Here is a 26802-nt window from a genome sequence, read left to right as displayed (position 1 = left end):
ATATGAACTTTTCTGTTTTTCCTGGTTATTAAAGTAGTTCAAAAATAGGCACAAGTGGGACTTCCCTGGCAGTCCAGTGGTTAAGACTCCGCGCTCTCAATGCAGGGGGCACGGGTTCGATCCCTGGTCGGGGAAATAAGATCCCACAAGCTGCGCGGCGCAACCAAAAAAAAAAAAAAAATAGGCACAAGTGAAAAATCCATGACTAAGTGATTGATTATAATATAGTAATGCAATCTTTATAAAGATTAAAATATTTATTAACGTAAGGAGATGTTCATAATATATTATGAAGTGAAAACAGCAGGTGGCACAGTAGAATATATTTGATGTGAAAGTAACCATTAACAGTGGTGGCCTGAGTGAAAGGAAGAGTATAGAGGGACTTTCTAAGGGACCTAGTCTTCTATGCTTGGAAAATCTGTAGATGCCTTAAGTGCGCGTAACTAGCACCTGGGGGTCGGTCTTTATACTGCAGGCAAGAGTCAGCTATAAGAGTCGTTACAGTGGTACCTGAGAAGGAGAGACAGCCTCGTGGGCATCAAACAGACACAGGGTTGAAACCAGGCTCTGTCACTTGTGAGATCAGCCTGCTTATGATCGCGTCTCCATATATAAAATGGAGATACAAAGATCAACCTCTTGCCAGTTGGTTGCCAAGACTAGTATGTTTTTAAAGCCCAGCACAGGTTGGGTTTTCAGCACAAATCCTCTCCTCTTTCCCCTTAACTCTTAACTGTCCCTTCTGGTGGACGAGCCTGGGAAACTCAGCCAGCCCATGACCGGAGAGCTGAGTAGTGACCGGTCTAGGGCCCCGCCGCTAGTTAGCGGGAGAGCTGGGAACAGTACCACACTTCCCAAAACCTACTGGAATATTCCTCAATCAAATCATGCCAAAAGATGCTGGATTTTTCGATCTGCTGGTCCTCAGATTAGGTGTGTGAGCTCTTTGAGCAAAAACAGCTTTGTCAGAGCCGAGTGGTGCGTCTGCAGGCCGCCGAGGCATCCCGAGGGGGAGGGGCCGTGAGAGCTGCCTGAGATACTCATCCCGGGAGTTACTGCTCTGCACCCTTTTCTAATGTTAATTATTTTCACTAAATTCCTTTCATTTCAAGAGAATGCCATATCAGCCTCTGTTATCATCAGACATGAAATAATATCTTAAAATGTCAAGTACAGTTCAAGGCTATTTTTATAACAGAACAAATACAGAGAAAAGCGTCTCAGTTAAAAATGAAATAAAGGCATTTGTTTAAATGGTCCTTTAATTGTAGAGGTAATAAAATTGACTGGTTAGCAGTTATTTCCTTATAGTTCTGGAAGCCAACACTGAAAAAGTATTTGTTTTCTCAAAACTCTACCAAAATTCCCATTTCATTACCTCCACATAAGTGAGCTATGTGAATTCAAAGATTTAGAGACAGGAAGTGAAAATCTGTGTTTTATTAAATCTAAACTTTTCCCGTCAACTTTAGAAGACTTTTTCACATGTTCATTTTTCTGTTGCCATAGTCACTCCTGACAGTTGAGCTGAAAACCATGGACAGCAGGAACCTCCGTGGCTGAGTCAGGCTATTTTTAGGTTTGCCGTCGTTCACACGTAATTTAATTGCACGTGGGTGAGCTGCCTGCACTTCTCTGATCTGTGAGCAGCTGGGCCTCTGCTCACCCTGCCTGCTCCCAGGGGAGGTGTTTCCCCTCATCTGTTTGGTATTTACACTCGTTTCCTGCCGCTTGCCCTTTCATTGGTGGTTCACACAGACAATGGGAGGGTTAAATGCAATGAATTAAGGGAAATTAGAGTTCTGTAGCCCATAGGATCTTAGACTGTTGAAGATGTGGACGCCCAACAGGCCGTCTCGGCCATTCTTCATTTCACAGATAAGGAAACCGAGGCCCGGGCAGGATGAGTGACACGCAGCTCGCTGGTGCCAGGAGCCCAGACCCCATCCCAGGCCTTGGGCTCTCTTCCACTGACGATCCTGCTGAGGCCACACTCGAATCAGTAGCTGGACTTCAGATCTGCTGTTTTATGGCACACATCCTTACTGATTTTGTACTTGTCCTAATGTTTATGCAAGAATTAGCTGAAAGAGGAGGCCATTTTTGAAAATCAGTGTGTTTGCCTCTGCAAGAACTTTATGAATCTGATTTGCTGATGTTTATAAAAACAACGTTCAATTGATGTCTTTGGAAATGTTCAGCAAGCAGTTAACTAATGACATTTGAGAAACACAGGAGGAAAATGGGATCACCAGACAGCTTTCCCTCTGTTAACCACGTTGTGATAAAAGCTTCTTGTAATTCTTTTAAGAATTTGAAACACTGCATTTAATTGTGGGTAGCATAGTCCTCTGTAGAAGGATAAGATATACTTCACCTGAGGGTCTTGTTAAAAATGCAGATTTTGACTCAGTAGGTCTGAGCCAGGGCCTGAAGATCTGCATTTCTAACAGCCCCCAGGACACCTGGTGATACTGGCCCATGACAGACCCCAAGCAGCAAAGAGCAAGAGAACTTAAACAATCGGGGCAAGATTCAGTTAAAGTATTGCTAGTGCTGTCATGCGTCCGTAACCCCACACTGCAGGCACACGTGCAGGAGCTTTGTGGGTGGAGAGCTCACAAGCTCTCTGGCGACATTCAGTGCTGTTCTCAGCCTCTTTCCAGCCTCGCTGTCTCGTCGTGGAAGGCATTTCCCCCCCGGTTTTATTACCAGAAGCCTTGGAAGCATCTTCCTTGCACCAACCCTAGACCTACTGAGAAAAACTTAGCCAACTGTACGCTACCTTATCCTTTCCTGGCTCAGAGAACACATCCCTGATCACATGCCCTCAGTATGGACGATTCATCTTGCATCATTTTGTTTTCCATTTTATGGCTCTCTCCATTTTCCCACATGCTTTTCCAAACTGAATATCTTTCACTCTCTTTCTCTTTTTTAAAGATCATTCCCAAATCCTTTGTCTTTCTTAAACTGTGTCTGACTGCAACACCTGTTCTTCCCACCTCCATACCAGGCTGCCTTTCCACCTCCTCTAACCCCGGCCTCTCCAGCGATGACCCAGGAAGCAAAAGACTTGTCCCCCCCCCATCCCCCCACCTCAGTAGAAACAGGCTTGCCACCAACAGCTCGAAGACTCAAGGACTTCTTGGCCACCACAAGCATCTCATGCTGAGCTAGGAGCTTGTGAGTGGGGGGAGGGGGCCTGAGGTGGCGGTAAGGAGGCTTGAGTTCACTGCCATGGCTGTGTTTCACTCTCAGCTGAGGTGTGGCACTTGACTGTCCCCAGTCCTCAGGTGGGCAAAACCTTATGGCCTGAAATTCACAAAGAACATATCCATCTTCAACCCAATTCAAAGGGTCTTGTCTGACTAAATGATGTTATTTTAGGATGATCTTAGCCAAACTTCTATCTCATTGCTCCCAAATGAGACGGGGTGGTTACAGAAACCCCAGGATATTTCCTATTAGTGAGGTCCTAGCTGTGTTTCTGCTTTTATTTTTAGAAATAGGTATTCTGGCAAAGGCATCTAACCGTGACTGGAGCTTAGAGACCTTTTAAGTTGAAAAATATGTGCAGAGTCTCTTCTGGTTGACCCGAAGGTGGCAGCCATATCATGAACAGGATAGATTTTACCGTGAGGAACCATGCTTCTGTGCCAGCCTCTGGCTGGCAGGGAGGTAAATCCTAAGAGAAGAATCCAGAAACGGTTGAGACCAGTACAGATTTGGAACTCTGTGCTGAGCACACTCAGTCCACTTAAGAGAACTATTTATTGACCCGAAGACTCATCTTCAGTGCAATACACGTTATTTGCCTAGTCTTCCCTTGGCTTTTCCTACGGATTGCTCCTCTCCCAGTGCTGAGTTTAGGATCTTCAGCCATTCTGGCAGCTGGATGCAAAGTAGGACCCTTGATTATATTTTCTGTGTGATCTGCTTTTTGCTTTTTAAGAAAATACTGAGTACAAAGCCCCGGACTCAGTCCTTGGCTCTCAATAGACCGTCAGCGACTGTACGTACTTCCCTTCACCCGCCCCTCCCACTTCTCAATCCAGGATTTGCTTGATCGGATTAGTAGCCCTTAATTCTTCACCTGAGAAATCTCTCACCTACCTCTATTCCTCAGGAGATAAAAATCAGCCCTAATGTTGGCGGGAAAGCCTCGCATTGGCCATTCAGACTGTATTTCCTAAGTACCTGCTCTCTGATGTAGAAACAGGCTCGGGGTGAAGGAGGTTGGGGTGGGGTGAAGTGGGGGAGTGCTTTTCAAATCGAGCTCAATGTGTATGGAAAGGGTGGACCAAACTTCAAAGTAGGGAGACAGAGCACAACAGAGAATATGCCTTGTTAGAAATACCTGAAGTGACACGTGGCTTCACAGGAAGCAAGCACGGTCCTCCTGGAGCACCAGTGATCTCAGAGACATTGGCAGGAATGGTGGGTTCAAAGTCAAGGGATGTCGTGAACCTACACCACCCACATTTGGAACCAGAAGACCTGGAGTCCAGGACTTGCCGTGCAGAACTGTGCAGTTTCAGGAAACTTTTAGTCCTCAAGCCTCATCTCTGGATGACAGTTGCAAGAATAAAAGATGAGGCAGGAGAGTCCATCAAGCGGGTGCTTGCGGAGGGAAGGCCTGACGCTTGAACAGCTTTAAGGTGGGCTTTGAAGAGAAGGAGGGTGTTGTGTTAGGAGGAGAGTAGAAGGGCCTTCTAGATGAGGAGTGGCATTGCAGGGACACCCAGAAATAGACACCACGGATTAAAGGGTGAATTTGACGCCTGCAGTCTTCTCCTAAACCTGCCTTCTCCCAAGACTGGACAACTATGGCACACACCCTGTGTGGGCAGAAATCCCTTTGCTATTAATGGTCCAGCCAAAGCCAATAGTGACGAAGTACAGGTCTGCCCCCCTCCTTGACTAATGATCACTTCTTAAACCGCCACCACTCAGGACGCATGTGACCCTAGGGCAACCCTACACGTGCCTCCTCTGGTCTGTAACAGCCTGTGTATTTCCTCTGGCGCCGTCCCTTATTGTCAGAGGTCAGGGTTACTAAATCTCTGTCAGAGATGAGAGAACCTCTGGGAGCAGAATCGACTTATCTGGGTATTTAAGGAAGTAGTGAAAGAAACAACAACAACAACAACATACTAAGCAATAATAATCACAGCAAGGCAGCATGATAGACGTGGACCACTTCGATAATCTCCTCTAACCTTCAAGACAGGTGTCACCCGCATGTTACTGACAGGTTTAATGACACACAGACCCATCAGTATCATGGCCCAGGGTCATCAAAGTCCAGGCTGTTGGATGACCACTCCAGTGCTCCGGAAAGCTCTGGGAGAAGTGATTGGTGTTCACTTCTCTGGGAGAAGTGAAAGGTGACTTCCTGCCGCTGGCTGACCTCCCTTAGGTCAGTTCCGCCACCAGATAAAGGGCACTGGCATCTCAAGGCAGTTGAGTCACTGCCAGGACCCCATCCTGTGCCTTTTCATATCTCCGGCTTCCCCATCAGTGCCATATGCATAAATCGTGTGTGTCAGGAGGGCTCAGGAGTCCAGCCGATCCGGAATCTGATCCTCGCTCTGTCCAGTCATGGGACCTCACATAACAGACCTGGCATTTCTCAGCTGGGCTCCCGTTTCTGTGACAGGATGATGGTCCTCATCCAGAAAGGTTGTTGGGATAGTCAGATGAGGGAAGGTGGCTGTGTAGACGTGGAAGGTCCCGGGTGTTGAGCTTCTGCAGTGGCCCGGGTGCTGTGCTGTTTATTTATGCTTCACACTAATCCTCTGGGGAAGGGTCTGTTATTACCCCTCAGGCACAAGGAGGTTAAATGACCCGCCCACTTTCACCTCCTGTATAGACAGATGGGAGTTCTCCTTTTGTCCCCTTTTCCTGCCCTTCTTAACGAATATAGGCTTCTGTTATCTTTGTACCCGGCATGTAGATGAAAACACTTTTATTTTAGCATTGAAAAGAATTTTAGGAAATTGAAAAAGTAGTTCATGTGCCATTTCCATTATCCTTAGAGAGACCCATTTTTGCGGCATTGACATTTCATTAAAAGTAGTGGAGACCCCATGGGATTGTGATGTTGATGAGATTTTTGTGTAATTTCCACAGAAGGAGTTAGTTTTGTTAGGTTTTCCCCTTTAGTTTTAGTGCCCCAACATCTGTAATAGGTAATGCTTAAATAGAAGGAGATTATAAAGAACATAATCTTCCTTCTACACAGAAACAAAAAGAAAGAACCTTTATATCATCATTTATATTATTCTGCCTCTTACTAGAAGGAAAAATGTGCACTACATTGAAAATTTAAACATTTCACATTTCTGCCTTTAATATTATAAGGTATGAAAAGAGACCATTATGTTTTTCTATTTTTACATGCAGTGCCTTTGTGACTGAGAAGTTATATATTACTAAAATGGTTGTAAATGCTGCCTTGAATCAGTACATAGTGGAAGTGGCTAGGCAAAGGATTTACACGGTCAGTACTTTGTGAGGTAAATAAAAAGTCTTGTATTCAGGACATTTAGCAGCCTCTGTAGGTGCCCTTTTGTTTTGACTTGGATTTCTGTACCCTGGATTGCACAGCTAGTCAGCTCAGTTGATTACAGGAGAGGTTTAGCCTTAAAATTAGGTGAACATTTTATGTCATTTTATGTGGGTTTTCAGGGGAGAAGCTCCTGGTTTTCATCCGTTTCAAGAAGGTGAACTTTGATCCAATCCGTAGAACCAGGCTGGAGAACGGTCGGGGGGGAGTGCACTGCTGAGGACACCAAGGCTCTGGGCTCGTCGCCCCCCAGGGGCGCCCTTGGCCTTGGTCCCCTTTCACTAGAGGAGCTGGATGACTTTGATCCTGTGTGACAGGCAGCGTGGCTGCTGTGCTGAGTCGAGAAGTGTTCGCCCCAATCCACGTTCACCCGGAACCCGTGCATGTGACCTTATTTGGAAAGAGGGCCTCGACAAGTGCCATCGAGCTGAGACGAAGCCGGGAGGAGGCAAGAAGGAACACTTCTCTCCAACCTGCAGGGAGCGAGGCCCCACCGGCACCTTGGCTTTTGACTTAAGCACCTCTGGAACGAGAATACATTTCTTTCGTTTGAAACCACCCAGTTTGTAGTACTTTGACACGATTACAGCTGCTAGTCACATTAACCCCCCCAAACAGTAGAATAGACACACCAGGAGGTTATTTTTTTTTTTTTTCTTAAGTCAGAGCAGCCCAGAGGCAGGCCCTGGGAGCAGGTATGGCAGCTGGGCGATGTGCTGGGGCCCCGGGCTCCTCCCGGCCACGCCCACAGCGCTGGGCGGTGATCCGCAGCCAGGTGCTTGCAAGGTGACCTGCAGGGCTCTTCCAGTCTTTCAGGCAGCACGAGTGGGGAGCGTAAGGGCCCCAAAGGCAGAGACTGAGCCAGTCCCCATGGGGAGCTTCCCTTACAGCTCTTGGGCTACCGCGGTGTCACGTGACCACCGCTGGCGGTGAGGGAGGGCGCACCGCAACCTCTGGGACCCGTCGGTGAGGAGGGGTTGGAGGGTGGGGTTGGGGTTCCCCCCGCCAGCAGCCCCGCCACCTCTTTAGACCTGAGAGACGGTGCGGCGGCCGTGAGGATCTAGGCTGTGGCTGCTGGGGTCTCAGCAAAGGAGAGCACAGGAAGGGAGGAGCCTTGAGAAACAGGGAGCGCATCCCCACTTAGGCCTGAAGGACCAGGGTTTCCGTTACTGCAGCTTCCCGACGCGCTCCTGCCCTCTGCTTCCCCAGTCCGCCCTGCCAGCATCACCACTACCCCTCTGGAGTATACGGGCCGTGGGAGGCTCACAGCAAAGCAGGGCGTCCACGAGAGCGTGGCTAGGCCTTAGTTCATGGGGTTTTCGGCCCGTACGGCCAGTGTGATGCGGTAAGGCCTCAGGTCTGTAGTGGGAGAGTAAATCTATATACTTAGACTCGGGTGTGCAGAAATCTCGCTCTGAGGTTCCAGCTCCACCAGCAGCCGTCTGAGGCCTGAAGACTTGCCACTTAAAGGCAACTCGATTTCCTACCGGTTAACCACCTTGTGTGGACCGAGGCCCACAGTTCATTTCCCCACTCTGTCTCTTCTTCCTGCCCGGGGGGCGTCAGGATTCTGGTCTGTCTCACGTGTCCCTCTGTTATTTGAGGAAGGGCCTCTGAGTGCCCTCCGGGTCCTTGCCGGCCTCTAAGGAAGGCTCTGTTCCCGCATCCTTCTAGGCCTCTGTCCCCACTGGAGCCACTGACTGCCCTGTCAGCCAAGGCCTGCGGTCCTTACTGCTGCCGACCGTGGGCCCCACCACTACGTTGGAGACGGGAGCCAGGCAGTCTGGCCAAGCCCTTTGGCTCCGCGCGATGTTCCACAGCCAACTCTCCAAGGGGCAACAGAAGACAAAGGTCCTGCAGGGCAGGACATAACCTATCACAGTTGCTCTCTACAGATCGCCTCTCTTCCTGGCCCCCGATTTGCCAGGTGCGGCCTCTGTTAGCTAGCTCCTTGGACCCGAGAACCCCCCGCGCTTCCTCCAGCCGTCCCGGTGCCCCTGCATCCGCTGGCTGAGCTTCCTCCCGGGGCCTGGGAGCTCTCCCTTGCTGCCTCCTCCTCCGTGACCGACCGGAGCTGGGGATCTGCCCCCTAGCGGCTCAGTGGGGCAGGGCCACCGCCCGGCCAAACTGCCCAGGCAGCCCTGGGCCCCGAGCTCTGCCTTAAGCTGTGACAAAGTGAGAGAGTGGCATGGACATATATACACTACCAAATGTAAAATAGATAGCTAGTGGGAAGCAGCTGCATAGCCCAGGGAGATCAGCTCGGTGCTTTGTGACCACCTAGAGGGGTGGGATAGGGAGGATGGGAGGGAGATGCAAGAGGGAGGAGATATGGGAACATATGTATACATATAGCTGATTCACTTTGTTATACAGCAGAAACTAGCACACCATTGTAAAGCAATTATACTCCAATAAAGATGTTAAAAAGAAAAAAAAAAAAAAGCCAAGCAGTCCTGAAAACAAAGGCAACCCTTCTCAATCCTCCCAAAGACCTGCAGAACTGTCTCTGGTCAGTCTTCTGCAGTTGGTTGTCGTTAATGTCTTGTTGAGTGGACTTTATGGTGGGTTTTTTGTTGTTGTTGTTTTTTAATTGAGAGAGAACAAATTGTTACAGGCTTTGAAGGAAATCAGAAACATTCGCTCTCTAATTGTATCTATTATTCCATTCCCATTCATCTTGCTCTCTTGTTTTGAAGCAGGCCTTTCTATTAGCCAGAAACTCCAGTCACATTTTCTGAATAAGTTAAGGCTGCTGTTTTTCTGCTACTGTCTGTAAGAGGACTTGTCAGTGTGGTCTGTAGATTTATTCTTAGCGAAGGTTCTAATAAACTGGCTGGACTCATGTTGACAGTACCAGTCTTCGCCTTGCCCCTTGCTGGAACTACTTTTTGGAAGTATTGAGGATAGCAGTGTTTTGCAGTGCAGGTTCCAAGGATGTTTTTCCATGTTTGTTCAGTCGGTCGGTCAGTCAGTACTTACCGTGCACCTGAAATGCGCCAGCCATTCTGCTGAGGGCTGGGGGTGTAGTCCTGAACCGGACCCTACTGGGGGTGATGGACCACAGATAAGCCAGCAGACGCCTGTGCTAACGTCGGGTGTGACAGGGCTTATTGTCGAGGCAGTAGAGGAGCTGGTGGGGGGAGGCCAGAGGGTGGCCTGGGCCGCTTGGCTCTGCTCCAAGGAGGCCGCAGGGGAGCCGAGGGTGGACCCCTGAGGGGAGCGGCCGGCAGGGCTCTGGGGACAGAGCCTCCAGGCCCCGGGGCAGGCAGGATGCTGGCCCCGCCTCTGCCACCGCGGGCCGCGGGGGCCGGGCACAGAGCAGAGGAGCCCCGCGCAGAGACTGGGCCAGCGTGGTGGAGTGAATGCCTGAGAACGTGGCTTGTGAGGCCTTGTAAATAGGGTATCGTTAAGGGCCAGGAAATACGGAAGCAGGTGTTCACGGAGGGCGAGCCTGCTTCCTGCAGCGATTCTCAGTGTGGTGCTCAGGTGGTGTCTTTGTAAAAACGTGTTTCAATCCCCCCCCCACCCCGAACACAGTCTCCTGCGTAGCGCTGGGGAGGGGGCTTCCACTCCTGCGCTCCCCCGAGAACCCCCTGCTCGGAAACCACAGCCCCCAGCAGGGCTGGGCGCATCCGTCAGGCGGGCGGTGGGGAAGGCCGAGGTGCCCTGCTTGCTGAAGCTCTTGGTGGGCAGCTCCGCGGGATAGCTGGCTTGGCGGGTCCTCAGATCAGGTCTGGCTGAAGGCCCCTCCAGCAGAGGCCAAGCCTCCTGCAGGGCACAGGGAAGCAGCTCCTGGGAAGACCCCGGGTTAAGTGCTGCTGACTCAGTGAGCTTGTTCTTTTATTTTTAACATTATGTTGAATTGACAACATACTGTACTGTTTACATTTTTTAAAGATGGTGTCTTTAATGTACGTCACCTGGGAGGACCTGGTCTTTATTTAGCGAGAGGGGTGAGGCAACAGCATTGAACTCTGAGAAGTGTAGGAAGCCCAGCGGAAACACCCCTCCTCCCAGACGCTGGATGAACGCCCCACGCTGTTCACCACGTCGTAGGTCAGCAAGGGGCGCCCTGGGCCCTCTGCAGGAGTAAGACACGTCTGTCACCGTGAGAGCGCATCCGTGGGACGTTGGGGGAGGCGGTGTGTACCAGGCTCGGTGCCCCCGCACTGGGCCCGGCACCTGCCCCGTCTCTAGATGGGCAGAGCTTCCTTGGTGGGAAGAGTTGCTGTGAAACTTGGCAGAAGCCTTCCCCAGCTTGTCTGAAGTGATGGTGTGACAGCAGATAAGTTACACTCAGGGCACTAGTTACAAAATGTCATTCTTCTATTTTCAGTAAATATTCAAGAAGTGATACTACAAGAAAATTTGGAAAAAGAAGATCAAATTCTGGTTTCCCTGGCAGGACTAAAGCAGGTATGTCCGTTGCTCTGACTTTCTGTCGCACGGGCCACCCTTTTAGTGCCTGTTGGGGAGGGCACCAGGGCGCGGGTACCGTGACATCAGAGCCAGCGTCCCCTGGCCCCGCATTTCCTCCCAGACAGACCCCTCCCGACTGCCCAGCTGCTCACGCCCCTTGCTCCGTCCAGCAGTTATGTCTGACGAGCCTGCAGCCCAGACTGGTTTCTCATTTCCCACGCCTGCCCCTTCCTCCTAGCAAAGCTGTTCTGTTTGCTCCTCATCGAAGCTGCTGTGGTGTGTGTGGTCCAGCTCAAGTCCAGTCGCTCATCACGAATGTCCCGGGAGCACAGGGCATAAACGATCACCTCCCATAACAGGCCTCAGCCCCTCAAGGGCCGCAGTGACTCAACCCTTGAAGGACCAAATGGAACAGAACTGTCAGTGGAGAGACGCGGCCTGCGTTATTAGCCCTCAGCTGGGGTGGCCCCTTCAGAGGCTGAGGGCTGTTCCGTGGAGCTGGGTGGGAGGGCACGTGCTGTTTCCTGCTCTAGGGTAACCCCCAAGGGCGTGACGCCCCGTCTGCCCCTGTGAGAACCTGGCTATTCAGGCTGTGACATTTTCCTTGGTCATTCATAAGTCAGTGGTTTTGATATAGCGCTGGATTTTTTCTCCTGTTATTACTTTCTTATGGTCATAAATTCATATCCACGCTATAAAAGAACAGTCAATGACAAGTCTGATTCAGATGTATTCGAGGTTTAGCTGACATTTAAAACCAAACTCATTCATCTTTCTCATGGATTTTCTTCTTCTTTGAAAACAGATCAAAGACATTCTAAAAGGTTCCCTGCGTTTCAACCAGAGCCAGCTGGAAGCCGAGGAGAACGAGCAGATCACCATCTCAGACGACCACTACTGCTCCAGCGGCCAGGGCCACCTGCCCAGGGCCGCCAAGCAGGTACAGGCGCTCTGAGAACACTGTCACGTTAGCCTGAGACGGAAGGGGAGGGGGGGATGCACACACATTCAAATTATGGATAATACAAGCCCACCGAAGTTACCTCACGTGACCACGTGTGAAGTTCAACTGTAAAATACAAGTGACCTAAGCCAGGGGTGATGTACATAGCTGTGCAAGTCGTGTACTCCAGTGCCCTGGGTAGTGCCCTTCAGAATAGACTAGTGTCTCCTGGAGTTGTGTAGTGCGCAACCTACACACCTGTATGCAGCAGCTTCGGCCTCAACTTCCTGCCAGTCCCACGGTGCGGTGTTAGAAAGCCGGATCTCTGCCTCAGTTATTGGTCAGTTGCCTTCAGCCGATGCCTCCATTCCCCTTTAGCACAAGAAGTACTGTCCATGCTTTCCTAATGCTGTCTTGAGTGTACTTCACTGGCCTAGAACCTTTTTGGCCTTCATGGGGAAGGACTTCTCAATGTCCATCCTCTAAGCCACATAGGTCAGCAATTTTTTTCTGTCAAGGGCCAGAGAGTAAATATTTTAGGATTTTCAGGCCACATATGGTCTCTGGCACATATCTGTCTTTGTATTTGGTGTGCTTGCTTGCTTGTTTCTACAGCCCTTTAAAATTTACAAAACAGAAACAGACTCACAGACTTGGGAGAACAAACTTACGGTTACTGAGGGAAGAAGGTTGGGGGAGAGGGATAAATTAGGAGTTTGGGATTAACATATACACACTACTATACATAAAATAGATAACCAACAAGGACCTCCTGTATAGCACAGGGAACTCTGCTCAATGTTCTGTAATAACCTAAATGGGAAAAGAATTTGAAAAAAAATAGATACATGTATAACTGAATCACTTTGCTGTACGCCTGAAACTAACACAACATTGCTAATCAACTATACGTCAATATAAAATAAAAATTAAAAAAAAAATATATGTATACATAAGCCATTCTCAGCTTGAGAACCACACAAAAACAGGCCACAGGCCGGATTTGGCCCATGAGCTGTCGTTTGCTGACCTGCACTCTTGGGTGTCAACGTGGTATGTAATTTATTCTAACATAGAATCCCAGAATTTTCCAGTTAGGAAGGATCGAAGCAATACCTGCTCGTTTTACCAGTGAGGAATTGTTTTCAGAATGCCTGTCCCAGTTCAGTCAGCTTCCAGCTCCACCATGCTGCCTCCCGGCGTGTGATCTGATGGGACTAAACATTCCTAATAATGTTCTTTCTAAAATGGTGTGCAGAGTTTCATCTTGAAAATCTCCCATTAGCTCTCATCTAAGTTACTTTCTCAAAAACTAGCATCCAGATGCTTGTAAATTATATATTTTTTACGATTTTAAAGAAGCAAAATGACATTTTAGAATGGGACTTTTTCAGTTTTAAGAGTACTCTTCCAGAAGAGAACCCTGCGTGGTCCGTTTCATCCAGCTTTAGAAGGGAACTTTCAGAGAGCATTTTGAGTCTGCATTTTAAAGCCACATGAATCCAACAGTAACATTGCAAGCTTACCTCGATTAGTTCCTCCAGATTCCCCTTCCATGCCCAGATGTTTAATTTTTCAATAATTATTTATTTATTCACATATTATTGAGCTTAGGCCCACCCCCTGACCATTTTTAGTCGACAATTTTATTTTAAAATTTAGCGTGATTTTTTTTTTTTTTTAGTTGAATGTCTAAAAATACTACAGAAAAAGAGCTTTGAAGAACACTAACAAATTTGCTAATCGAAAACTTCTTGAGTATACTTTGTAATCGTCCTTCCCAGTTTTCAGATTTGTAAGAAGCTACCAGTGGCCAGCGCTGCCCCAGCGGACCCAGTGCAGCCTCCACGTGAGCTGGCCGTGAGCCGGGAAGGGGATGCGGTGCGACAGGCCCTCGTTCCCGCAGAGAACTGGGCTCACCCCACCTGGGGGCAGAGGGCTCGGTCCCCCTGCCAGTGCCCCCCCCCACCAGGGACTTAAAAGGGCTCTTCCTTTGTGGCAGTGCACGCACCCCACTCCCCCCTGGGAAGCTGGTGGAGATGTGGCTGTTCTTTCCATCTGATCACACATCTTCTCTCGAGCTCTGCCAACAGCAGAGGGGAAATTGTATTCTTTTTTTTCTCTTTTTAAATTAATTTATTTTTGGCTGTGTTGCGTCTTTGTTGCCGCGCGCGCGCGGGCTTTCTCCAGCTGCGGCGAGCGGGGGCTACTCTTCGTTGCGGCGCGTGGGCTTCTCATTGGGGTGGCTTCTCTTGTTGTGGAGCACGGGCTCCAGGCGCGTGGGCTTCAGTAGTTGTGGCTCGGGGGCTCTAGAGCGCAGGCTCAGTAGTTGTGGCGCACGGGCTTAGTTGCTCCGTGGCATGTGGGATCTTCCCGGACCAGGGATGGAACCCGTGTCCCCTGCGCTGGCAGGCGGATTCTTAACCACTGCGCCACCAGGGAAGTCCTGGAAATTGTATTCTGTAGGGTGAAAAGAGCTTCATTCTGTCCCTCCCTTCCGCAGTCTGTCCTTCACACACTTCTTTGTGAATCTTTGGGAGGTTCTGGATGAACTTCACTCAGATCCACCACAGCAGAAGGAGGGACTTGGAGGACCCTTGATTCATCAGTCCATCAGCCCGTATCACCTGCCTCACCAGTCTTTGGTCCCATATTTTTAATCTGTGGTCCAGAGCCGCAGAGGGCTAACGCAGTAGCCACTAGCCACAGGTGTCTACTTAAAATTCAATATAGATTCCTCAGGATCAAAGAGAATTCAAAGTTAATTCAGTTCCTCAGTCACACTAGGTACCTCTCCAATGCTCAGTATCCTCATGTGAGTAGGGCTATCTGCCTGGACAGCACAGAGAGGGGACACTTCATCAGCGTGGAACCTTCCTGTTGAACAGCACCTGCTTCCACTGCAATCCTAAATCAAGCTGAGCAACAGGAGAGGTGGGGTGTCAGGGCGGGGAAGGTGGTGGTCCCGGCCAGCTTTACGCAGGACTGACATGTTGAGAAACTTTTTATATTGTGTGACACACGCCTGTGTTTGGCAGAAGGAGAAGACCGACCTAGGAAATTACAAAGTTTCTGTAAAGGATAGAAACGGCGCCAGGTAGTAGCTGAGATTGCTATGGAAGTCCAGAGAGAAAGCTTACTTGTGTCTAGAAAAAAATTCTAGGTGGGAATCCAGAAGAATGGGGTCTTTTCATCTGCTTGTGACGTTGGCCAAGTCTCCAGGCCTCTGACCTGGGCCTCAGTTCTTGGTTCGTAAGATAATGGTGCAGTGGGGTAAGAAGAAAAGATGTTTGCAGAAGCCCTGGAAGTTCTAACGTGCCTTGTCTGGGCCGGTCATGGCTTTATCCAGAAACTGGGGGGAGGGCGGTGTCACTCACCGTTTATAACTTGACTCCACTGCTTTTCCAGAAACAAGCCAGATAATTAGTGACGGTAGGAACCATCTTTCCTTCTAGTCACAGGCTAAAACACGTTACAGGTGTTTCTCCTCTTCAAGTCCTGCCCGTGTCCTCACTGTATGCTAAAGGCGGATAGGTTATCATGGCATTTCTGCGGTAGAGACACTGCTCTGAAAATAGGACTGTGCTTGCTCACTCTGTTGTCAACCTCAGATAAGCTCCTGAGTGGGGTGGGAGGTCAAGGTTCTCGCGGCTTATAGCTCAGCACAGCAGTCACATGAACAAAGCATCTGCAGTCTGGAGGTGGGAAGCCAAAGCCAAGGCCTGACGTGCAGGCATGGACATGGGGGGACACCCTCCCCTGAGGCCCCCCGGCCCTGACCACCTCACGGAGGGCAGTAATGGGATGAGAAAGGGCCATCTGTCTCACCAAACTGCCCTAGTGCCATTAGGGATCACGTCCCCTTCTACTGCAGGGCCATGTGCTGCATGTCTCTTCCGTTTTGTAAGAATTGCTGTGTTGACAGGCTGTAAACAGCTTTACAACTTGAGCTGAAGAACCTTGAGGCCTGCTGTGTCTCGGCACTGGCATCTTTAATGCCATTCTGTTCCTGTTCTCCGATTAAATCTCTTAAAAGTAGGCAGATTGTCAGAGGGGGAGGCACCTGAGCCACTATTTAGCCGCTGGCCCGCATGTCACTCAGGAGAGCATGAAATTCAGAGGGGGCCTGTCAGGCACGCCCAGATTCCCTGAGGAGTGTTGCTGACTCTCTATCCAGGCTCTGCCCAGAGCCCAAAGGTGGTCTTGGCCGTGCTGGAGCCAGAGGTCCCCCGGGGGCCTTCCAGCCAAGGGGCTCTGTACCCCTCATTAGACTTCAGGCCCTGCCCCAGTTCCCCCCACCCCTCGGGGAGAGTAGGCGGGCGGGGCAGGCAGCAGGTGTGGCCACTGCATTGGCGTAGTGGGCCGTGGGCAAGGGCTCTTCCTGCCAGGCTGGAACATCCCTGGTCAGACTGTGGCTGTACTTCCATCCCAGGGCTGGCAGGAGCTTCTCTGATCTTAACCCAAAACCTTGACCAGTGTCCTTGGATGTCAGCTGCTTTCGTTAAAAACAAAACACAAAATTACTCAGAAAGAAAGTTAAATAATTGTAGAGGAAAGCCATTGCGTCTCTGTACTTTTTGCAAAGGACCATTCCGGGTTTCTGTGTCTGTAGAAGCTCCCAGGCCCCCGCATTGTCCCGGGAGCCCCCCGGCGCTCAGCCCGGATGAGCCAGCTGTGAGATAGAAGGAGATGGAACACATTGGGCCCCCCTGCAGCCCCCCTGCTCCGCATCTCACCGTCTCACCGTTTCTTCCCTCCTCCCCTGTGCTCTGACTCCTTCCCAGGCCCCTTCAGCAGCGCCGGGGTGCATGGAGAAAGGCGACACAGACGACTTCATCCTCGTCTCCAAAGACGACGAAGGGGGCAGCGCCAGGGCGCCCCCGGTGGGCCGGGCTCAGGCCCCGCGGCCCCTCCGGAGCTTGGCCCGGCGCGCCCCAGTGTTCTCAGACCCGCTGACCGGCCCAGCCTCGGCCTCGGCCTCGGCCTCGTCCGGCAGCCCCAGCTCCAGCCCCGACGACGACAGCAGTGGCAACAGCAAGGACTCGGGCTTCACCATCGTGAGCCCCCTGGACCTCTGACCGCCGCCCGGCCACCCCCGCAGCCCCGTGAAGACGCCTCTGAAACCCAGCCTCTTCCCAGCGCGCACGTGGCCTTGGTGCAGCCCTTGAAACCTGCGGAGAGAAGCAGGGGGCCCGCTGAGCACGCCAGCAGACCTTCCCCAAAATGCAGACGGCTTTTCCCTGTAGCTCACCCGGCCCCGCCAGTAAGGTCCCCAGCATCAGACTCACTGTCCAAAAAGACCAAAGCACAGCTAGGATCACTTGCTCTGCCCTCTCCTCCCCAGCGAAGAAGGTGTGGCCACTCCATCCGGTGTGTCTAGAAGGAAGAAGTGGGTTTCAAATCTTCCCTCCCCCAGAGCATCAGGCATAGGAAAACTGATATCAAGAGAACACTCTCTCGGGAAATCTGTATCTCAGCCTATTTCATACTTCGTTCCTCCCTTGGGAAGCCACACAGTAGAGGCCAGGTGCAACCAAATGGACTAGACCTAGTGGATCCCAGGGCTGGAAAAAACCTCCCACATAGTTACAGCGCGCTTTAGGAACAGGGTCTAAACTTAGGAGTCACATTTACCTGCGACCCGGTTCCAGTTTTCTTCATGTGTGAAAGAATACATTTCTAAACCTCAGACCACATCAACTCTGGCCATCACTGCCCCTCCTTAAACAATTGTATTTCATCCTTTAGAATCTTTCTTAGTCAGAAAAGAGGGTCACTTAGCCGCGAATAAGCCATGACTGTGTGCTCTGCTGATTTGGGTCATCGAGTGCTGCCTGGAGTGGGATCTGGACAAGCAGGAGAAACACTGCGACTTGGGGGACAACCCCCCAGCAAGTGCGCCTGCTTTTTTCCTTTGAAGAGAGGGGTCAAAAGAAGGCTGACTTTCTTAGCATGGAAACGTGGAGCAAACCCTGGGCTGGGTCACTTCCCCGACAGACTTTGTGACCTCGGGCACCGCATTTTATTGCTTTTGTCTGCAACATCTGCATCTGGGAAAGGACACATCAGATGGAATGATCTCATAGTCCCCCTTCGGTTTTGAAGTTTGCTGATTCTAAAAGCCTATATGAACCCTAGCCAATGACAGGTGCCTTGGTCTCAGAGTCATTTAAGTCACATATTAGATAATATCTGCCATTACTATAAATGTAGCAATTTTTTTCAATTTTGTAACATTTTAAGTCATTTTTTATGATTTCTTGATTTTTCACTGAATATTGCTATTTACTTGCCAGCTAAGTTCAAGGATTGCTAACAATAATCTAAGTTACACATTATTTTATTTCTCAGTCTACAAATCTACTTTTAATTCTTTACTATTTTCTACATATTTTTGTTTTTGTTTTTGTTTTTGTTTTTTTTCCAATGTAGAGTTCATTTCAGAGCTAAGAGCCTAAGCTGCTGGCTGGTTGCTGGCTGGTGTGAGCAGGAAACCACACTATTATTCAAGTAACAGAGAGGTTTAATTTTCTGACTGGAATGACATTGAGTGAAGACCAGTGGAGATGTATACCTTAATTTAAGCACACTATCAGCAGGCAAATGACAAGAACTGGGAAAAGAAGGAATTGTTTTGTAAAAGGATATTTCAGGGTCTGGGCATAAATAAATTCAATATATCAGCCTGAGCATTTCCCTAACAACTGTGATGAAATAATGAGGCACCAAGTTGTGGATTCCACATAGGTATCTGGCTTACTTACCTGAGTCACTGAAAACAATATGGACAAATGAAAAAGCAGTTATTGAAGATTTAGAAAGCTTTTACCCTTCCAAAATTTGAGAGCAGTTTGCTTTAGGAGAAGCAGTAATTAGGCTTCAGTGTCCAGTAGGTTTTCTAAAATAGCATGCAGTTTCACTGATTTGGACAATAAAGTCTTGGATTAAAGACGGCTGGCCAGGGGAGCATGGCACCCATTCTAGCCCCTCCACCTGCCACTGGCTTACTGTCTGCACCATGTCCAGGCTCACTCCCCTATGGCAGGAATCAACAGGCTGAGAAGGGGGAAGAGGTGTCGGTTGCTTTACAGACAGCTGCCACTATGTAAAGTCATGGCTGCTCTATGTACTAAAAGCAAAATGTCAAGCCAGACAAGCAACTTATTTTTGACAAAGCTGTTCACCAAGTAACTGGCCACTCTTCTTAAGAGTAGAATATCTTGAACTGGAAATTTTTAAAAAGTTAAACTTTCATTAAATTCACGTACTGTTATTGGAGAAATATCATAAAATATCTTTTTAATGTGACCACTACTTAATACGATGAAAAACTATGTACAGTGTGTTGCTTCCAGGTTGGTTGCCTTTACATTGTGTACCCAGCAGGTGTCTCCAGCCAGGAGTGTCCGTCCAGCCGCAGTGCCCTTGAACCTAGTGGCTCTCCAAGTTCAAGGCTACTTACATTCTCCTTCGTAACCATGGCTCAGCAGGCACGCCTCCAAAAACATCTGGAACCCAGAGACCCCAGCAATCATACATAAGTAAAACTTGTAGATTCGGTTTTCCCCCAGTAAATACTAATATTAGACCATACAATCCATCTGCGTCTTAAGACATTGTTTTCAGTTAGGAAAAGGTCTGTTTCTCGCTGGAACTAGAGTGGCTAGTCTGTTGTTCACACTGGAACTGAGTTATGATGTCTTTGTATACAAATATAGCATATTTGGGCCAGGAAGAGAATTTCTTGTTAAAGAGTTTATTTGCCTCCACACGCAGGGTTGCTACATACATTCACAGTTTTAATAGACGGCAATTAGCTATTCCAGTTGTGCTTTAAAATCCCCAATATTATTTTTCATTAGTGAGTGCAAAGCAAATGTCCCATCTGGCTACAATTGGTCCTAGAGTTATAAATTCTGTAATCATCTCTAGAAGGTGCCCTCATTCTCCAGTATCATCGTTTGCTTTCTCGGGTATGACTTCAAGGCTCCGGCGCGGCTTCTGGACGTCAGTGTTTTCTGTGCCTGGTTTATTGAGTCCACAGGACACAGCCGCGTAGTGGATCTGCTTCAGGTTCTCCACGGTCTCGTTCTTGGCGTATTTCAAGAGATCCGCTTGTCCCTGTGATAAAACGTGCAGTTAGTTAGTGTGAGATGAGACATGACTTGTGGTTACAGTTTTACAATATAGGTCTTCCACTGAAATACAGAAATATTTTGCTTCCGCAAGAGGGCATATTTATTTCTGATCGGCACTGAATCCAAATAGGTCAATTTTAACGAAAAAACAAGTTTGTTTTCCCGGTTCCCAATGCCAGACTCCAAGAGTGTGCTGCCTTTTCAGTCCTTTCCGTTCTCTGGGTACTTTATGTTTACATACATGGAATCAAGCAGGCAGGGCTCTTGCTGAATGTCCAGGGTGATCTGCCCGCCACTCACCTGGGGTTGGGGCAGAGAGGCTGGAGCAGCCAGGAAAGGAATGACCATTGGCAGATGCAAAACACCAGAGCCAGTGACCAGCCATTGTCACACTTGGCCAATCAACAAACTTACTGTCTGACCACAAAAGATGTCCTAGTTGTTAATACATTAAAAATATTTCAAATCACATCTGTTAGTGTTGTGCAGTTTTTGAATCCAAAATTAACAATCAATCACAATTCAATGCTCTTACTGAGCTGAAACAGCAGGGATTCTGTATTTCAGTTAATTTTGTCAAAGCTTTCTTGCCAAAATATCAGAGAAAAACAGTTGCCTTCCTTCTGAGGTGAGTGACCACAGAAACTCTCCTGCCCTCGGCCACCACCGTGCAGTGGCCACGTGGCCGAGAGCCAGAGAGCAAAGACGGCCACCTGCTGTCCCCGGGGCCAGCAGACACCTTTCTTCCCAATTACACACAGTGGAGGGAAGAGAAAGAAGAGGACACTCACACCACTTTGGGAGCCTGAAAGAGGCACGAAAGTGTCAAATATTTTTTGTTTTCATGCAAATCGGAATGCAAGTTATGAGTGGTTGGACCTCAGCATGTCTGGGGCCCACAAGGACTTCCGGGCTGTTCTGGAGCCGAAGTCCCCAATCCAGGAGGGCTTACCCGGGTGTCTGCTCAGGAGCACAGCAGACTTTAGGTGCCTTCACTAATGTAACCGAGCGGGACCCTATGGGTCCTTCCCCAGACAGGCCCTTCCCCCATCTCCTCTGCTTTAGCTCCTCCCTGAAGCACCCAGGTAACAGTATCTGGTGCACATTTCCTGAGTTGTTTCACAGATGTGAAAACCCCCCCACCAAATGAAGATGTTAACTACTTGATGACCTTGAGCACATAGCCCCCAGGCCTCCTGGAGCCTAAGCACTGATAATGTTAACCCCTGTGACACCACCCTGTTACCTCTCCATCAGCCAATCAGAATTGTGCACAAGCTGATCACATACCCTGTGACCCCCTTCCCTCACCTGGCCTTTAAAGATGCTTTGCTGAAACCTTTCGGGGAGTTCAGGGTTTTGGGGGCACAAGCCACCCTTCTCCTCACATGACCCTACAGTAAACCTTTCTCTGCTTCAAACTCCGACGTTCTGGTATTGTTTGGCCTCACTGTGCATCGGGCACACAAACTTGCGTTTGCTAGCAATTTTGGTGAGCCAGCCAAGAGTCTGTGCCTGTGACAGGTCGACCCCAGCCAGAGGCAGCCCCTTCCCTGAGGCCCAGCAGCTGCCAGAGTACATTTCGCTCTGGGGATCTCGGAGGGACTGTCCCTGACAGGCGCTGGCCACCCCTCAGCACAAGGCTGTTCGGAACCGAGAAACGTCTGGAGCTGTGGTCCACATTCAGTGTCGCTGCAGGGTAAGTCGCTCCAGCTTGCGCAGGCTGGGCTCGTGTGTGACGACATTAGGGTATCCTTCTTTGTTGTGTTGGTTTCACCTGTGGTGGAGCATTGGTTGGGATTTTTCCCTTTTTTGAACTAGCCTTGGTCATTTATTCAGCTTCATCGCTGATGGGACATTGGTTGGGTTTCTCCCGTTTTGTGGCTAGGGGCCTATGACCCTGAGAGACCCATTTGAACTGTTGTTTGCGTGATATATGATAACACCAATCGTGAATAATTAGGGATGGATGATCAGAGCTCTGGTCCATCTTATAGTCCCCTGGGGTATTTTTGCAAAACTTGGAGATCTTTAGCTGTGCTCCCATAAAAGAAAGAAAATATTTTTTTTGAAACATTGTGTGGCCTCAATACTCCCTGAGATCTGTAGAACAATGGCCCCTAATGGCTCAGCTATTGTATCAGAGTGGGTCTTTTGCAATTGCTTTTATCTTGGGGGTGTGTGTGGATGTATGTGAATGAGTGTCTCGGTACCTGAGTCCAAATCCTATTCTTTCTTCCTCGTTTTGCTGAAAATGAGGCTTGTGAATGTGAGCAGATGATATACATTATTGTCTATTAGTGTCATTTGTTTGTTTAAACTGCACTGGATATTTGGGAACTGGAAAAAAGAAAGTTCAAAAATAGCCCAAGATGGCTGGGTTTTATATAAGTAGTTAGTTAGAAGAGAAATTTGCATTTCTTTTCCTGTGCCTTTGAGATGTAAATGATCTCTCCAGATATTTGGTAACGTGAAATTTTAGAGTTGTGCTAAATTAAGTTAAATGATGGAAGTTCATCTGGTTGTTTCTAGATGGGAGAATTAAGGGGCAAAATAATATGGATACAGAAAGTGATGGAAGGTTTGTAGAAAAGGAACTCTGAGAAAAGAGTTTGTGCATGGTCAGGACAGGCTAAGTTTAGATTGAATTTAACTTAAGTAAATGAATTTTATTATTAAAAGTAAGCTGGTGCAAGACTAGATTTTTTTCTCTCACTGGTAAGAGGACAAAGTTTTCCTGGAATGCTGCCATTGATAACAGATTGAGTTTCTGTGCCTTTAAGTGATCTGTATTCGCTTTTGGGATCTCTTCTCATTTTGGTTAAGGAATAAGTATTGTCTCACAATGACCTATGATCTTATTTGACCAAGTGTTTTGAAACTTTTTGACAAACTTCCCAAATATCAAATTTTAATTAATTAAAAAATTTTGACCTCCAGCTAACTTTGGGATGCTTTGGAGAGCCCCTAAGGCATCTCAGAGAAAAATATTAAACTAACTATGATTGTTTGGTATGTTAAATTACATGGGAAGCATTGTCAAATGAGTGATAAGCCTCCTCAGATTATACGGTATGGATAAATGTTTTTAATATAGACATTCTAGAAATTATATAAAGCTTCTGAAATTTGGATATGTCCCGGTATAATGTTATAATTTTAGTTGTTATCTTAAAATGTTGGGGGAGGAACCAACATGGCAGAATAGAAGGACGTGGAGCTCACCTCCTCCCACAAACACATCAAAAATACATCCACGTGTGGAACAATTCTCACAGAGTACCTACTGAACACTGGCGCAAGATATCAGACACCCAGAGGTGTATAGAAATATCTCCACAGAACCGGGTAGGATGAAAGATTTTTTAAAAAGGAATAGGGATGGGACCTGCGTCCCTGGGAAGGAGCTGGAAAAGAGGAAAGAGTCCTGCACCCTGAGAAGCCCCCTCACCAGCGGGGATATCAGCTGGGACAGAAAGGGAGCTTCAGAGGCTTGGAGGAGAACGCAGCAGTCAGCAGCAGGCAGAAAAGAGAGAGACCGGCACAGAGGATCCGAGCTACCTTGCTGCAATCCCCAGCCCAAGACACTCACCTGCTGGTACGTGCAGGGGCTGGGTGCTGAACCTCAGGCTTCAGAGGACAGACCCAGGGAGAGGACTGGGGCTGGCCGCACAGAGACAGCCTGCAGGGCCTGGAGTGTGGTACGGGTGGCAACCAGGGGTGTACGTGGAAGAAGCCCGGGCCTGCCACAGAAGCGAAGCACCACTGCTAAGGGGCGAGTGAAGGGAGGGGCGGGGCCTGCCCCTTAGCAGCCTCTTTCTTGGTGCTGCCGCTATGAGCTCTGGGAGCGGGACAGCAGGTGCACTGTGGCGGGGGTGGGTCTGGCCTTAGCAGCTGTGGGCTTGGTGGGAGCACACACGGAGGCAGAGCCTGGGCTGTTTCCAAGGCTCCCACGGCGAGCCCAGGTGCGTGACTGCTGTGCTCCTGGTACCCGCCTTCAGTGGACTGGCGTGTCGGGATCTGTGCCGTTGGCTTTGTGAGCACAGTGCCTGAGGGTCACCGGGGCCAACTGCCTGCATCCGCGCAGCGGAGGTGGGGCCGAGGGCAGTGCCGACAGCGGAGTACTTTGTGAGCCCAGCCAGGCGACACCACAGAGCACACTCCTGGGTGGACAGCTCTGGTGAAGCAATACTCAGCGGCTCCTCTCCAGAGGGAGCGCTCCAATCCCACCTATCCCACTCTGCAGCTCAGAATCAGATTGGGGGGCTTCTGCTCCAACAACTGTCACTGACGGGGCAGCGACAACCATAGAGCAACCCAGTGCAGGCTCTGGTCACCACACCACCACCTGTCAAGCACAAACAGCCAGCACACGCTAAGGAAAGAGGTCACAGACATCCGTACTAAAAACAGCCCTCGCACCAAAAATATTAAACCCATGCAGGCTATACAGGGACGCCCCCACATAAAAGCAGCCCTCCAAGACCACAGTAGATAATTGTTTCTCCTAAACTCACAGAGTAAGAGAAACATAAGTAAGATGAAGAAGCAGAGGAACCACTCCCAATTAAAAGGTCAAGAGAATTCCCCCAAAAGAACAATGAAACAGACCTCTTCGGTCTAATAGACACTGAGTTCAAAATGGAGATAATGAAAATACTGAAGAAATCAACAAGGCCTATTGATAGAAATGCAGATTACTGTAAAAAGGAGGTAGAAACTATAAAGAGGAACCAAGAAAAATTAGGAAACTCATTCGCCGAGATGAAAGCTGAGCTAAAGGCAATGAATGACAGAAGGAATAATGCAGAAGAATGAATAAATGATCTGGAAGATAGAATAGTGGAAATCACCCAATCAGAACAGCAGAGAGAAAGGCAAATTGAAAGAAAAAAAAAATGAAAGCAATATAAGAGACCTATGGAATACTAATATAAAGCATGCCAATCTATGCGTAATAGGGATTCCAGAAGGAGAAGAAAGAGAAAGGGGGATTGAAAATGTAATTGAAGAAATTATGGCTGAAAACTTCCCAAACCTAAAGAAGGAAACAGATATCCAGGTACAGGAAGCACAGAGGGTTCCAAACAAGATAAACCCAAACCCGACCTACACCAAGACATACTATAATTAAAATAGCAAAAGTTAAAGATAAAGAGAGGTTTCTGAAGGCAGCAAGAGAAAAACAAAGACTTAATTACAAGGGAACCCCCATAAGGCTATCAGCTGATTTCTCTACAGAAACATTGCAGGCCAGAAGGGAGTGACAAGATATATTCAAAATCCTGGAAGGGAAAAAATCTGCAACCTAGAATCCACCAGCAAGATTACCATTTAAAATAGAAAAAGAGAGAAATAATTTCTCAGATAAGCAAAAACTAAAAGAATACAGCAATACTAAACCTATCCTACAGGAAATATTAAAAGGTCTTTAAATAGAAAAGAAGCAAGAAGTTATAGGAAAGAGAAAGTCACAGTTAGAAAGTAAATCACTTAAGCCAGTACACAGGTTAAAATGCTGTATGTCACAACTTCATTAAGCTTCTTTGTCAAAAAACATTATAATCAGATCTCTAACCTTGCCTTTTTAAGTCCTTTATCATTCAGAGACAGTTATGCTGATGCTTTGCAAAATGCTTCATCTCTAAGAAGAGTCATAGAAAGGACTTTTTGACAATCATACTGCTAAACTAGATTTTAAAAGTCTAATGGCAACTCTGATTTCATAAAACTGTTAGTAAAAAAGAATTAATTATATAAGACTGGTAAACTGATGAATATGGTTATAATTTTTTGGTTTTAAGGAAACCTTTCCCCTTAAGCTAATTATGACTTACAGCAGTTTGGTAGATTTTACCTTTGTAAACACAATTGAAACATTTATTTTTTCTCTCTACCTGATCCCTCCAGATATTGGAAACTCTTAGGTTCCCAGCAGCTTTATCAGGTAAATTAGGAAGGATACTTCCTAACAGGTGCAAAAATCTCGAGGTACTTTGGGGACCTCAAAAAGTGAGGAATTCACCTACATCTGTAAGGCAAAATCTATGAAAAGCCCTTGGCATGGCTTTCCTGGCCCTCAGAGGGCTTTTAAAATTTCAGTCTCAGACTCCTTACGAAAAATTCCAACACAGCCAATTGAAAGGAGCCAATATGATCAATTAACCAGACTCATTTTGCAAACAAACAAATCTTAATTTGGCTATATTTGATGAAAAATGAGGGTAATTTTTAGAGAGAAAGAGATTACATTTCAGTAGATATCAAATTCTGACTCTGTTAATTGAGGTCTGCATTTATTGTCTAAGACTCACTTCCTAGACAGTTCCTTGTTGTAATGCTACATAATTGTAAAGTTTAATTGCATTATTAAGAAGGACACTCTTAAGTTTATTTCTGAAACTTATCCCAATCATCTACCTTTGGATAAATATCAGATGCCCCATGACCTGTAGCCAGAGATTATACATACTGGAAGGAGCATTGCTAAAATGTGTCAAGAGACTAATTTAACTTGGGATAAGGTCTTGTCAATTGCCCTACTACAGATCAGAATGGCTCCCAAAAGGAGACTTAAATTAAGCCCCTTTGAAATATTGTATGGTAGGCCATTCCAGGTGTCTGCCCATGTGGGAGAATCTATAAATGCTCTGAAAGACCTAGCTGTTGCTAATTACATTAAAACTTTGGGCACTACACTAACCTCTGTTCATGAGTTTGCCTCC

General features: G+C 48.0%; 2 protein-coding genes across 21 annotated transcripts in view; one reads left to right on the top strand and one right to left on the bottom strand.

Moving 5' to 3' along the window:
- TBC1D5 (TBC1 domain family member 5) overlaps positions 1 to 18622 on the top strand; it is a 530543-nt gene extending 511921 nt beyond the window's left edge. For all 20 annotated transcript variants that reach the window (XM_082392668.1, XM_082392665.1, XM_082392670.1 and 17 more), the window contains 3 exons: positions 10914 to 10993; positions 11802 to 11936; positions 16724 to 18622. In XM_082392668.1, coding sequence (XP_082248794.1) covers positions 10914 to 10993; positions 11802 to 11936; positions 16724 to 17017 — 509 coding nt within the window. In that variant the 3' untranslated portion in view covers positions 17018 to 18622. The remainder of the gene's footprint in view (positions 1 to 10913; positions 10994 to 11801; positions 11937 to 16723) is intronic.
- Positions 18623 to 19679: 1057 nt separating this feature from the next.
- PLCL2 (phospholipase C like 2) overlaps positions 19680 to 26802 on the bottom strand; it is a 192942-nt gene continuing 185819 nt past the window's right edge. The window contains exon 7 of the mRNA XM_082392639.1: positions 19680 to 20060. Within this exon, the coding sequence (XP_082248765.1) occupies positions 19881 to 20060 (180 nt within the window). The 3' untranslated portion in view covers positions 19680 to 19880. The remainder of the gene's footprint in view (positions 20061 to 26802) is intronic.

The sequence above is a fragment of the Balaenoptera borealis genome (assembly GCF_965194805.1).
Source record: "Balaenoptera borealis genome assembly, chromosome: 5".
Taxonomy (NCBI): domain Eukaryota; kingdom Metazoa; phylum Chordata; class Mammalia; order Artiodactyla; family Balaenopteridae; genus Balaenoptera; species Balaenoptera borealis.
The sequence above is the reverse complement of the archived record's forward strand: the minus strand, read 5'-3'. Positions and strand labels throughout refer to the sequence as shown.